The 15,530-nt window shown below is 38.2% G+C and overlaps 1 protein-coding gene across 1 annotated transcript in view; it reads left to right on the top strand.

The window, feature by feature from the left end:
- Positions 1 to 12,478, top strand: part of GPR179 (G protein-coupled receptor 179) — a gene marked incomplete at its 3' end in the record, with an annotated part of 46,226 nt that extends 33,748 nt beyond the window's left edge. Inside the window, exons 9-11 of the mRNA XM_081346173.1 lie at positions 3,724 to 3,829; positions 5,972 to 6,118; positions 8,000 to 12,478. Of these exons, the coding sequence (XP_081202299.1) occupies positions 3,724 to 3,829; positions 5,972 to 6,118; positions 8,000 to 12,478 (4,732 nt within the window). The remainder of the gene's footprint in view (positions 1 to 3,723; positions 3,830 to 5,971; positions 6,119 to 7,999) is intronic.
- Positions 12,479 to 15,530: the final 3,052 nt, after the last annotated feature.

Here is a 15,530-nt window from a genome sequence, read left to right as displayed (position 1 = left end):
GGGAAAGAATAAAATGGAACAATAAAATACAACCACAAGGGCACTAGAAATATTTAAGATTAAACTACTTAATTATTAAACTAGATTTGCAAAGATGTAAAAACATAATTAAAAATAAGGTATAAAATAAAATGTGTATGTATAAGTTATACTTTATTTTATAATTATGTGTTTTTACATTTTTGCAAAGTGAGTTAATAATTCAGTAGTTCTGTAGTTTACACACAGGCACACACTTTTTATATACTGCCTTGTTTGTTTCTAGTTAGAGTGAAAATAATAGTCTGTTTTTACTATCTCTGTCCTAACAATACAAGCTCTGAAACAGAATTTGGCAGCATTAAAAGCAACATGGTTTAATGGTTTGCAAGAAAAAATGAAAAGTAGAATTTGCCTTGAATGCCAAGGTACTTACTCAGAACTGGAGTTAAATATAGGGGACAAATATTGATTAGGGATGATTAGGGAATTGGAGGCTAAAACATATGAAGGAATTGGGTATGTCTAGTTTAATGAAAAGAATGACTGGTGTGATATAATAACAATATTCTAATATAAGGGGTTACCAGAAAGAAGAGGGGGTCAACTTATTCTCCGAAGCATCTGAAGGCAGAACAAAAAGTGATGGATGGAAACTAATCAAAGAGAGAACCAACCTAGAACTAGGGAGAAATTTCCTGACAGAATAATTAGCCAGTGAACAACTTGCCTCCAGAAGTTGTGGATGCTCCAACACTGGAGGTCTTTAAGAAGAGATTGAATAACCATTTGTGTGAAATGATTATACGGTTTCCTGCCTAAGCAGGGTGTGTGTGTTGGACTACAAGTCCCTTCCGACTCTTGTTATTCTGTTATTCTTGTCAATTATTCAACAGCAGAGCAGCATATAGCTCCCAAACAACAGGGGCAAAGTCTGTCCCGAAAGTGAATAAGCTGGCATATACTGGCAAAAAGGAAGGAGGTTTTGAGAATGCAGTTGCAACTGCCACCTTGACTTTTTTAATCCTAATCTGCAGATATCCCCGGGCATTGGCATCTTCCTTCCAGGCTGCATGTTAAAATAAGCAAAAATCCTATAATATTTTGCTGTAGCAAGATTATATTGATATTTAATGGGGACAAAAGATTTATTTAGATTCCCCTGATCAAAGCAAGAGAGCTCCTAACTGTCTGCAAATTGATATCCATTCTTGGTATTAGGCAACATTTTTTGCTTTGGGCAAATCCAGAGAATGCAGGATGATTGTACTTAGATTAATATTTGTCATTTTGCCTTTAAAGTTTTATTCCAAGTTGAGTACAACCTATTGTTTAGTGTCTGTGGGGCTAAACCCTTGAAATTTCAGCCTCTAGGAGATCTTAATCTCAATCACAATAGTGCTTCTGCTGAGACCTGCCTCCAATTGAAGAGTGACATTGGGGGAACACTAAGATTTAACTCAGAATTTAGAATGAATTGCTTCCAAAAGGGGAAATCCTTATAAGCACTTGTCAGTGCAATGTATACTTATTTTTTCTTAAAAGTCCTAATTGTAGATGGGACACTCAAACCCCTATTTTGGGGAAAGAATATGAAAATCATGGATAGGGATGAATAACATTAATTTAAAAATCTGATATTTTAACAATCTTGATGGCCCTGTATGGAATGGACAATAGTCAGAAGAATTACCTGTATACTGTGGGCTAAAGTAGGTCTTAAAATCTTAGTATCATCTTTTAACAAAGAGACAGAACAAAGAGGAGCAAATCTGCCTTCCTTTGGAATAATTGTATTCATTTCATAATAACTAAAGAGGAGGATTTCATCTAAAAAAGCTTCACCGTACAATTCCAGTAAAAGAAAAGATAAAAACTAAGGCAGCACACTTAAACAATTGTTGAAAGGAGTGCTTAAGATCATTTTGGAGCATAAGCACAACAGTTCCTTAAAGCAATCATATCATAGAAGTCTGGGAAGGGAAGCACTGGCTACTGAAATAAGATTTTCATTAAAGCAATGAAGTCTTTTATTGGGGTCAGGCAAAATTCCTAACCTAAGCCAAACCTACCCAGTTTGGATAATTTGAAGCAGGCAAAGCCCTAATAGAAATCCCATATATATATTTGTATCAATTATTTGAAAATTAACAGGGCCAGGAACCTTTCCCAGTTTCCATTATTATTATTATTATTATTATTATTATTATTATTATTATTATTATTATTATTATTATTATTATTATTATTATATTAAAAAATATTGATGAATGTGTGCTGATGAATCTGAAAAAGACAAATCTAATAGCCAATAGTGAAGAGATTGGTAATGTCAAAATGATAATAAACCTTACTATAATAATAATTTGACTACAGATTTTATGACTGCGTATTATTGTAACAAAGATACACAGATATAAAGGTAGTGGTATAGCTGAGGAGAGCAATATAATACTTTGGATAGGATTGTAAAAAGATGCTTTGACAATTTCACTTGTGCCTAGAATATCTGTCTGCATCTGTTTGCGGCTGGATTGCATGGGAAAACACACAGCTGTTTTAAATACTTGATGACAGGTGCTCCAAAGCAACATGCTAAACCACTCTATAACTGAATCTGTGTAAACATAAACAAAAATATAAAAAGAACTATTTCCTGTTCCATTTCCTTATTTAAAAAGTAACGATTCAGCAAAGAGATATTCAGTGACCATTTGTAATGTGTTTAGATTTTATGAACTTCGTAAAACATGATCTGAATGAATAATAGCATCTACTTCATGCTTTTACTTTTGATAGCAAGGAAAAAAATCTGAAAACAATCTAAAGGAGAACAATTTTATGTACAGAATAAAGGAAGGTGCATTCATACTGAGAAGGAATAATACAACACCAAATAACCAATAAATTAAATGTTAACATGGTTATATTTTTGAGTGTTAGATGTTTTAAGTATTTTAACTTTTTTAAAAATGTTCTTCCTAGTACTGTTACTTCTTCAATCATCCCTTGGAGAAGAGATTATTAAAATTGCAACGTGCTTTGCTTGACTAAAATTACCACTTATAATGTTTTCTGTAAAGCATTCTTTCCAGTAGGCAATATTAATCTCATATCCTCCCCAGCTTTTTTCATTTTTCAGTTTTTAATTTGGCCAAGCTGATTTTTGAAGAAGGCCAACAAAGAGAGAATTTTTTTTTAATGCCTGTTGTCAGATTGAGTGAACTTTTAGCACACCTACGGGAAGGGGGGGGCAGGAGGGAAAGGGGCATTGTAAAGATTGCTACATTCATGCATGTGAAGTGCTTATCTAATGTGGTGGAATTAACAGTTGAAAGTAAGGAGGCCCCAGCTGAGAGATATGCTAGTCTGGACTTTATAGTTGGGAGGAAGCCAACGAGGCCAAACACTTAGGTCGATATCTGACTTTCCCAGGGGAAAACAGGCGAGATTTGGTGAGATTCCGATGTTCAGTGGTGTCTACAATAAAGGAATGACTTGAACTAAATCCCAGAGCTGCTTTTGTTCCTTGTGCCTGACCTCTGAAGGCTAAATATTAAATTATATCAAAACAAGTACTAGAATTAAGAGTGATAATTCTGCTTGCTTTTACTCTTTTTTTTCCTTAAAATTTAGTCTGGCATCGTTCTAACAAGGAATATACATACTATATCACTATTTCTTCCAATCATTTTCTATCTCCAGTGCATCTTACCATGCCATTTTCTCCATTTCTGTCTTCAGGTTTTTAACGGTTCCTTCCTTGCATCCCGACTGGACACTACTACTATTTTTCATTCATACTCATGTCACTACCACAATGACACTTGCACTTATTTTCATCCCAAAGGTAGGATGAATCTTTACAAAAAGTAAGCAAAAAAGCTTCTATTCTTCTATTCTTCCACTCCCAAAATTGAACCAGAAGTCAGGTTTAAGATTTTGTAATACTGTTCTGTTCACTTTCCATTTTTCTATTTTGCTTTTGTTTTAGGGAATATAGTTTTCAGGAACAAAAATCTAAAAGATGTAAGAATGTACGGTATATTTGTTGTGCAAAGGTTTAATGCTTAAATGAGGAGGGGGAGATGAGTGATATTATTTATTTATGTAGAAGATTTCTTTGACTGCCCAACCTAGTATGGACCAGCTGTCCCCCTCCAATAATATCAACAAAAGCATAGCAAAAATCAACATACTAAGAGTGTACAATCAGGGCCCGTTGATACATGCACTAACTCCTTAAGATGGCCTCAAATAATATTTATGGAATTGATCCTGGGAGACAGAAAGAAAAATTGTAGCCTAGACAAACAAAACCAGAATCCAAGTTATGTGGTGGGGATAGAAAAAGCATCTCAGATATGAGCATCCCAGATTTCTGAGATAGTTAAAAGTAAAGGAGGAAAAAGCTTACACCGGGTAGTCCTCAGCCTACAACAGTTGGTTTGGTGACCAAAGTTACAGCAGCACTAAAACGAAGTGACTCATGACAATTTTTCACACAACTGTTGCAGCATCCTTGTGGTCACGTGACCAAAATTCAGACGCTTGGCAGCTGACTCATATTTACAATAGTTGCAGCGATCCCCTTTTGTGACTTTCTGACAAGCAAATTCAGTGGGGAAGCCAGATTCACTTAACAACTGTGTCACTAACTTAACAACTGCAGTGATTTACTTACCAACTGTGGCAAGAAAGGTAGTAAAATGGGGCAAAACTCACTTAACAACTGTCTTGCTTAGCAGCAGAAATCGATAATGGTTGTAAGTCAAGGACTACCTGTATTTCAGGCTTGCAAGATTCTATTACTATAACTTTACAGCAAAAGCAGTCTTAGTTTCATGGTCAGTGCTTCCTGTCTGAATTACCTCGAAGAGCTCATTTATCATCCTGGCCATTCTGGGGGGAAACCAAGGTTTTAAAGACATTGTACAGACCAATAAGGTTGTGACCACTGAATTTCTTGGGGAAATTATTCCAAAATATAGAGAAGGCATGCCTCCCAAGTCCCATCTGATAATGTTACTTCTAGAAAGAAACCTGGAACACGTCTATCCTGTTAGAGCATATAACTTGGGCAGAAATAATTTGAGATAGGTTTTTGTTATTACAGATAGTCCTCGGCTTACAACCGTTCAGTTAGTGACCATTCAAAGTTACAATGGTACCGAAAAAAAATGAGTTATGACTGTTTTTCACACTTACAATCAATGCAGCATCCCCATGGTCACGTGATCAAATTTTGGATGCTTGGCAACTGATTCATATTTATGACAGTTGCAGTGTCCTAGGCTTACATGATCAGCTTTTGCAACCTTCTGACAAGCAGTCAGTGGGACAAACAGAATCACTTAATAACCTATGTTACTAATTTAACACCTGCAGCGATTTACTTAACAACTGTGTCAAGAAAGGTGGAAAAATGGGGCAACATTCACTTAACAACTATCTCACTTAGCAAGAGAAATGTTGGGCTCAGTTGTAAGTCAAGGACTATTTGTATTAGGTAAGCCATTCAGCATAAAACTATCATTTAAATCTGGAAATGCAATATATGGACATAACAAATTGTGTATATCCAGCCAAAACGAGTAGCAAAATTGTTAAGGTAAGAAACTGAACAAAAAGCACACCTCGAATTATCTCAAACTGTTGGACTTCAACAATTTTATTCCCAACCAACGTGGCCAAAAAGCCCAGTGCTTGAAGAGTTTTAGACAGGATTCACACAAATAAGCTAATCCACAATATAGTTTCTTAAGCTTGATGTATAACACCAGCCATTGTGACTTGTAGATCATATTTTGTGGCTTTCCATTTTGTGTGAACCTGTAGTGTTGCATTGAACACGGAGTAGCAGAAATTGGCTTCAACTTTACACTGTTACATCACTGTGTATTATAGACAGATCAGAGATCTCAAATTAACATTTTGCATTATGTTTCCCTGAAGAAACTCAACACCTGTTCTTTCCTGTTCTTCCAAACAGTTCCTGTATGGAGGCTCACCCTTGAGGGAAGAAATTGCTGCTGAGATGTATGAGGATGAGTTGGACATTGGGCATTCAGGATCCTTCTTGAACAGCAGCATCACTTCAGCATGGAGTGACCACAGCCTTGACCCCGATGACATTCGGGTGGGTGGAACACTCAGGACCTTCTTTTGACGCTAGCTATGCCAGAAACAGTGCAGAGTAAGAGTTCCCTTTTGCAGTCTTTCTTCTGAAGCAAATCAACAGCAAAAAGAAAAAGAAAAAAAAGACCATCCTTCACTGCCCTAAATAAATGCTTGTTACAGAAGGGTGGGAAGATGACCTTTCTGTTTCTCCTTGAAGGTTTGGTTATAGGTGGGAGTAGAAGTGATGAGGAATGGGAAGATGGGAGGAAGAAAAGTTGAATTTTTGCTAAACTGATGAGAACCATTTCTTTTCCTGGGACAGGGCTTTCTTTTGGGGCTAATTCCTGCTCTGAATCACATACAGTTTAAATGCTGTTGCTGATGTGAGCTACAAACTGCCAGAACTCAACTTCTCCATTATCGCACCCCCAAATCAGCTAAGCAATTCTCAGTTTTACATTTTGTAGTTCTGCAAATTCTGCAAACAATCAATATATCACGCCAATTTAAATAACTGTGGGTGGGTAATAATCCTAAAACAGGAACATATATATGAAAACAAGAGAAAAAAATTATTCTTCTAAAAAGCCAGCGGGGTTGGGGCTGTCCAAAACTAAGTGGGAAGTTGTTGCACAAGGCAAGCACAACAAAGAAGGAAATAGATACATACTGACCCTGAGGGATATGGTGGAATGGATAGAAACAATTGGAGACAGGCACCCCTCAAATATCCTGGGCCCATGCCATGTAGGGCTATAAGTGATAACTAGCATTTAGATGGCACCTAGATTGCACTATTAGAAGCTAGTGCAGTCCACAAAATGACAGTACGTGTCAGACCAGCTATAGTTTCAAAATGCCCTTCAAGGCAGCCACACATACAGTGCATTGCAATAGTCCAAGTGGGAAATAATTAAGACATAAGAGAATCTCCCAATCCAAGAATGTGTGTAACTGCCATACAAGTTGGCTTTATGCAAAGGCCCTCATGCCACTACTGCCACCTGCTTCTTGAGCAGAAGCTGAGTGCACAAACTCAGACTGGGGAAGTATAAACCCATCCAAAGTTAACAAATGGAAATTGTCCAGATCTGGGGGAAGGAACTAAAACCCACAACCACTTAATCTTGCTAGGGTTAAATTGGATCTTGGTCCTTTCTGTCAAAACTCTCACAGCACCCAGGCATGGAGAAAGATTTTCACTAGCATGACCTGAGCAGACCAAGGCAGAGATGCATAACTGAGTATTACCCTCATTCTGGACACTTAATCCCATGCCAACATTTGACCTTCTCTGCAACTTCATGTAGAAGATAGATATGGGGACTGAGCTGAGACCTACAGGTCAAGGTCTAGGGCTGCATGTCTCACCCCATACACATTCACCAATTAGAGGAAGAAGAAAGATCAAAGCAAAACGTCCCCACTTCCAAACCCTGAGTCAGGCCGGAAGAGTATCATATAAAGAGACTATACTGGTCTCCCAAAGGACCAATGTAGAGGGGGCATTGTCATCCCTAGTTCAGTAGAAATTATGCACAATTATACGAGATATTTGAACAAATTTGATCCATCACTATCCCGCCAATCATTTTTTCTCTCAGCCACGACTCTACATCTAGAAAAAGGTCATGCAGAAGCAGCAGTATGGAATGATGGATTCATGGCAGGAATATTTCCCTTAATCCTGGAATAAAGAGCCATCCTAAGTATACAGATAAAACAATTTTTTTAAAAAAAGAAAATACTTTGTTAAACCCAGTCAGGTTGCCATTCCATCCAGTGGACATAATTCATTATTATTATGCTTTTTGACTGAAAAGCTGTTTTATTTTTCTTCTATTATCTTTCTCCCCTGTCTTTCACTGTATTTTCTCCTTCCCTTGCACATAACATGTAGGATGAATTGAAAAAGCTTTATACGCAGCTAGAATTTCACAAGACCATGAAGATGACAACCAACAACCCTCACCTTCAGAAGAAGAGAAGTTCAAAGAGAAGCTTAGGCCACACTCTGATGAGACGTATCACTGAGTTACCTGAATCTATGTCCCGCCAGTGCAGCAGGAAGGAAAAAGATGGGTCTATCAGTGGAAGAATACAAAGTCATTCTGGCTCCTATAAGCAAAGATGCTCGGAGTCCAGAAATTTGAGCATGAAATTGAAGGAGGACTTATCTCCCAAGCACAACGTGGCCTTCCAAGTAAAAGGTGGGATTTCACTGAAGAAATCCCATAGCACCTATGATCACCAGAGGGATATTAAGGCAAACAGTGTACTAACCAAATATGACAGTTGCAAAGAGGCTCCTTTGTTGGACTCACTTATGAGGAAAAAACTAGCCAAGAAAACCTCAGAGAAATCTGTCAATCACTCTGTTGATTCAGCCACACTGGTATACAAATCAGCCAGTGCTCACAATTTGTTAGCAGATAAGAAATCTCTGCACCCCAAGTATTACACTCTGCAGAAATCTCTTAATGTGTCCAGCAGTGAAAATGAAAATGCCTCATTGCTAACTGGCACAGCTAATTTAGAAAATACCCATAAACCTGCCCAAGAGAAAGACACAAGTGCAGCAGTGGAAGATACCATGACAAAAAGTGAGGAATCGAGACACACTGAATTCAGTGATATAGTCTCAGAAATAGAGGGGAAACAGCTGCAGAGAGAGAATACAGCAAAAGAAATTGACAGACATTTTCCAGAAGGCAAAAAAATTATGTGTCCATGGGAAGCTGAGACAGACCCATCAACACCATTAGAAAGCAGAGATAAGAGGGATGTAACACTTGCTCCCATCAGGAGCATCAGCATCAACATTTCTGATTGGCCTGAGAGAAGAGCCCGCACCATTAAGAAGATACCACCTGAACCACCCATCAGGCAGCAAAGTTTGATTCACAACCTTGAAAGAAAATGTCTAGCTCATTGGGATAATTACAATCAAAAGCAACATCCTGCTTGGTCTCCTAAAAAAGAATCCCCGAATATTCCAGCGCTAGTCAATATAGATCTAAGAGAAACAGAAGAGGGTTCTCCATTAAAACCTGAAATGGAAAAGACTATGCAAGGAGAAGATAAGGTGCCATCTTCTTCTCTAGTGGAACTAACCAGGCTAGCATCCATTGCTGCAGAACTTTGCCCTTGGGAGGTTGTGGAAATGCCCATTCCAAGCAAGAAAGATCTAGAGGTGAGTGATTCGGATAATCAAAACAGTTCTCCTGAGAAACAATTGCAAACCCTCATTCCCAAAAGCTCCGTAAAGAACTTAGGTATGGCCATTAAAGCATTCAACCGTTCAAAGTTAAAGAGAAGCATAAGCTCCAAAAAGAACAGTGAGGGCAGCGAAGCCAAAAACGAGAAAGACATCAGTGGAAAGCCCAAGTTGGAAGAAACAGCTTTAATCCCTGCTGAAGGATCATCAAGACAAGAAGTACCCTCTAGGAGTCCTGGAGATAGCAGGGCAAAGCCCATCAGCAAACAAGCAGCTATCTGCCCTTGGGATGAGGAAGAAGAAGCTTCTCCTAGCTCACAGAAAAATAATTTAAGCAGAAGCCTTGAGTTATGCCCTTGGGAGAGGAACCAAGATGTTGAGGATAGAGTGAGCAATCTACCAGCAACAGCTTCCAAAGGTGCTAAGGAGATCTCCCCTGTCAGATTGGAAAAGGCTAAGAACCAATGGGGATCTGTGTGTCCCAGAGACAGACCAGAAGATCAAAACAGAGAGAATGAAACTCCTGATCTCTTGTCCTTGGTTTCAGAAACAGACAAGAAGGCTGATATTTGTCCTTGGGAAATCAGGGAACCAACTTTCAAAATAGAAGTAAGTCCCTGGGAAAATAAGGATCCCTCAACATCAGAAAGAGAACTTAAAGGGAATGTAACTGCAGTTTGCAGAGAGGAGAAAAAAGGAACTAGAGAAGAAGCATTTGTGAAAGGGAGCAATCAGAAGAGGGAATCTATTTGTCCATGGGAGAACATAGTTAGTGAAGATTTATTGATCAAGTCTACACCCAAGATCATTTGTCTTTCCAAATTCACCTCAGAGAATTCAGAAAGCCAGGAAAACCAAATGACAACAGTTTGCCCTTGGAAAGCTGAAGGCACTGGAATTGCTAATAAAGCAGAAATCTGCCCCTGGGAAATGTTGGGTCCTTCCAATCAGGGTATAGAAAGAGCAATGGAAAAGACTATAACCATTGGATCTAAGCATCCAGAAAAGGCACATAGCTCACAAGAGACAAGTGATCTTTGTGAAAATCTGAATATTGATGAATTGTCACCTGAGTCAAATGTTAAAGGCCTAAGTTTCCCCAAATCTGGCAGTGCAGAGAGCTTATTGGCAGAAGTATGTCCTAGGGAAAGTGTGCATAGTCATAAGGTTATTTTACAGAAAGAAACAAGCTCTTTCAAAACATTAGCAAAGGTAAACAATCTCCAGGAAGCTGTCTGCCCATGGGACAGTGTTGATCCCAGCATACCTTCCAAAATCCCTTCAAAGAACTTTGATAGCACAGAGAACTTAAAAGCAGAAGTCTGTCCTTGGGAAGTGACTAAAGAAAATGCCTCCAAAGCAGATGACTGCTGCAAAAGTACTTCCCCAGTGAGTTTGTCCAAAGCAATTGCAAATCTGAGCAATTTACAGGAAGATGCCTGTCCATGGGACAGCAGAGAGCTTCAGCAACTTTCGCCAAGATCTGGTGACCAAAGTCTGGCTACATACATTAGTGGCTTAAAGAAATCTGATAGTATTAAAAGTCTAAGGATAGATGTTTGTCCATGGGAAACCTCAGAAGAGGTGAAAATATCTCCATGGACTGAAACCATGCACTCTTTAAAAATAAAAAAGCAAGCCTCAGCTGTGCTTTGCAAAGAGAAGGAAGGCAATGCACTTAAAAGTTCAAACTCCAATAAAACTTGGAAAGAAATAGCATTTAAAAAAATTAAGATGTCAGGAAGTAATCAAGGATCTATTTTTCCCTCAGGAACTATGAGCCTTGATGAACCAACTACAAAAAGCACCCAAAGCCCATATCCATTGCAAGTTAGTTCTAAAAATACTGGAAGTATTGAGAGTGTAAAGGCAGAGATTTGTCCTTGGGATTTCCAGGAGCTTCAGACAGATGCTAAGTTTGTAGGACCACCAGAAGAAAGTTCTTTTAGAAAAGAGTCAGACCAGGTTTCCAAAGATAAAGCAGATACCAGACCTTTAATAAGACAGATTAAGAGACAAGAGGAAGTAAGCAGCCCAGGAGAATCTATTTGTCCTTGGGAGAGCATGGCACAAATAAGCAGCCAAAGGCCAACATTTCTCAAAGATGATTCAACAAAATCAGAGAATACTGAAAGAACAGAGATATGTCCTTGGGAAGTTGAGGATGTGGAATCCAGTGGCAAGACTGAACTATGCCTCATGAAAACAGCACCTAAATCTAGCGATAATAGAATATTAAGACAGGATATCAGCGAAGTTTCAAAAGACAAAACGCTGACAAGCTTAAAGAAAGTCTGGGTAGATATGTCAACTAAATTATTCAAGTCACATAGCCAGCAAGCTTTAATTTCTTCCCAGAAAAATACTGGCATACTCTCATTAACACCCACCAGTAAAAGTTTAGACCTATCCATAAAACCTGACAATACTAAAAGCCTAAAAACAGAATTATGCGAAATGCAGGAAGCTGGAGCTATTATGAAAGCTGAAGTATATCCCTGGGAAGTGACTGAAGCTCCATTGGAGAAGGAGACATCAAGGAGGACTTCCAAAGATAATGTGAAAACTGATTCAAGAAGCTCTGTTAAAACACCAGAATCTCTGGAAAAAAGTAGCAATTCACTACAGTCTGATTTCCGACGGAAGAGCATAAATGCTGCAGATATTATGGAAACCAGCACTTCTTCAAAGACGTTTGATGGTACAGAAAATATGGTGACCTCCCTTCAAGAAGCCAATCAGTCAGAGACATTCAGAAAGAAAGAGATTTGTCCATGGGAAGAAGAAACAGAGGTATCAACAAACACTGGGGAAATAACCCAGAGTGTGCGGCAGGGTTTGGATGGGCACACGTCTTTGAGTCACAGTCTTCCAAGGGCACAGTCAGAAGATATAAACAAAATCCTTTCATCAGAAAGCAGAGAGGACATTTTCGTAGACAATGCCTTCCCTTGGGAAGCAAACAAAGGTTCTACACTGATCAGAACAGACTCTGGAAAAATCCATGAAAAAGGCTCAGAAGCCTGCTTAGGACAGACAGAAGAAGTCAGTTCCATGCCTGCTGTGGTAGCCCAAAGCAAAACAGAGCAGAAATCAAAGGCTCAGGAAGCAGAAGATCCTAGCAAAGTCATATCAAGTATCTGTCCTTGGGATGACAATTGAATGGGCAAAACTAAGAACCTGTTTGGATGCTTCGAGAAAAGCTTTTTCTTGGATGCAAAATGGTTTAAAATAAACACACCTTTTCGATTTAAAAATAAACAAAGGACATCTGCAAGTTGTGGTAATAATGCTCACTATATATTGTTAGGGAAAATGCACTGTACTGTACTGTAAGTCCAAATAATGAAGCTGACAGGAGGATTGCTGTTACCCCCCAAAAGTTGTACAATTCTGCCTTTAGTTGTAGAATAGCCAAAGTTACCTGTGAAAACCTGCATGTTGTTTTTGTATGCAAACATGTAATACACTGGTCTCTGTGTATTCTTCCAGGTACTGCAAACCATGCACATCAAATATCTGTAAACCATAACATCTAAGTAACAAATCTACTCACAGTGAAGAGCATCCAGTGAAAATTGGCTTTAAACAAGGGGATCATTTGGCAAGGACATTTGCATGTAGCAGTAGTTAATGCATACATTAATGGGGATAATGGCAAGAGCCATAATCAAGGAGAGTCTCTCTCTCTCTCTTTTTTTTTACAAAATATTACCTATTGGTTCATTATTTATGTAAAAGACTTTTTACTAACCTTTTAAAATACGCTGGCTTTACACAGCGTGGTTTGCAAGTTTAATAAAATATGGCAATAAGGAATACAATTACCTTGAGGGAGTTTTTCTAAAGATAAACAGTGATGATGTTATACCTGGAAACTGCTTAGGAAGCTCCACAGGTACGGACCTATCACTGAAAAAAAGGTGATCACTGTTAGGAAAGGCTTAACCTTGTTTACCATTAGGATAGAGAACAGAGCTTCGATTGTAGACCTCTCAGCCCCGTTCAGTCTACTCTTCCAAGATGTTAAAGCTATAAAAGCTAAAATCAGCACCTTAAATCAGTCAAGAAACCCACAGCAAAGTAACTACTTTAGAATAAATGTGACACGATCCATATACTAAGGTTTTCCACTATAAGTAAAATTAACATTATTGGGGCAGTGGAATATTAACATCATGCTACCCATACGTTGGCAAAACAACTTCCAGGGGATGATTGCCCATTTAGCTGCTATGGCAGGAAGCTACGGTAACAAAATAGGAGAGACTAGGGAACGTGTGTAGGGGGCAAACTGGTAACAAAGTACTATCGTTGCTCTCCAGTTTATTTCCCATTGCTAAATGTGTATGCCTACTGCATGCAATCAACCAAATTATTTTCTAAAAGTATGGATGTTATGTGGGACTGAAAGACATTCAGACTTTTTTTAAAAAAAGGAAGAGGCTGGTACTTTGAAGCATGCAAGCTTCCTGTTTATTTATAGAGAAATTAAAGAAAACACAAACAGCCTGGAGGCACAAAGGAAAGCCTGCATAGGTTTTGTTGTTGGCTGAAGTCTGAATTTCAAGCTATGGCCCTTAGCTCATGGCCCAAGGAGAGTTTCATTTGTATAGTATTTGCATGGAAGACCAGGAAGAAGCCCCAGGGTTAGACTTTGATACTGAAAAATAAATAAATAAATATATTCTGAGAAACTACTTTCATAATGTTGCCAAAATGTTGTCAGGCTCAAATAGAGGCTGTTATTGTTATTTTTACTTTTGGAGAAAATGCTTTCCAGGTTGGCATGCCTGCTATGAAATCCTGAGGACTGAAAAAATATCCAGGAGTGTATTTTGTAATGCTAATTCAATTCATGCTGGATATTGCCTAGGAAGCTGCCCTATTCTGAAATCAGATCATTGATCCAAGTATATGTACATACATATGGTTCGCATTATCATATGGTTCGCATCATATGGTTCGCATATACATATGGTTCGCATTATCATCAGTCTAAGAGGTTTTCAGCCCTGCAAGGTAGTCCAGACCAGGAAAACAAACTCTTTAATATTATAACTACATTTCTGGTTTAGGCTGATTTTATCAGATCATTATCTAGACTCCAGCTCTTCCTCCTGTGTCTCAAGGTTATTCTCATAGCTATTACAGTAGACTTCAAGTTGCTGAGGTTGAACAACATTGATCTATAGAATGCTGTGTGCTGGTTGTGTAATTCTGGGAGCTAAAGTTCAAGTTACTAAGGTGAAAAATACTGGTCTACAGGTTCAAGCAAACTTTCAAAAACTGGAAGATGACTTTCAAAGCCCAAATTAAGAAGCCAAGGACTGAACAGAGCATAGTTAAGTGCTAAATCACAAATTACTAGGAGGCTGCTCTACCCTAATTGATGCAGTACATGAACTTACAAGTTATAATATATTCAGGGCTTCCCTACAGCTGCGTATTACAGATACGTAACAAATGATAAATAATGATAATTGTTGCATTTTTATAAAGATTATAATGAGCTATTTTTTCCTATCGCAGAGTCCTATCACATTTGCATAGGAAAACGTCATTTGCTTCCTACAAATCCAGCCACTGTGATTTGAAGGTTTTCTGGCTTAATGTGATCAGCAAACTCAATTTATTGCTGTTTATGTAACAGTTTGTGGTTAAACAAATCACAACTCTGCATATATTCCTTAATATTTAATAGAACCACTGAGAGACAGACATAGTCCATCTGCATAACACCATTCTGACTTTTAGCTAAGTTTTGTTTCTTAATGAAACCTTATATAGTCTTTAATAAGAGTCATGTAACACATGCAAAAGTTTTGGGTTCTACCTACCTTGTTGCATTGAATTGTTTCATGACTGGGGGAGTCATAAACCATCTTTACCAACAGTTTTTCCAGCTGTAACATGGGAAAAAGAAATGTGCTTTATAGAATTATTACAAAAATTCTATAAACTTCTATACAACAAGACAGGCTTATTGAACTATTGGAAGTGTTATACAGCTTTTAAATATCTATTATTGGTGTGATTAATATTTGAGAATTGATTTTAATATAATTTATTGAATGAGTTGCAAACATCCCATCCCCCACCCATCCCCAACCCCACTACCCTCTTTCCTGCAATAAACTATCCCTAGATTATCTCATTCTTCTTTTTGGGTTTGCCAATTTGTCTATCAACGCCTTTTCCCAACTACATTCAT

Source organism: Vipera berus (genome assembly GCF_964194415.1).
Source record: "Vipera berus genome assembly, chromosome: Z".
NCBI lineage: Eukaryota > Metazoa > Chordata > Lepidosauria > Squamata > Viperidae > Vipera > Vipera berus.
Note: the sequence above shows the minus strand (reverse complement) of the source record. Positions and strands in the feature narration are given on the sequence as shown.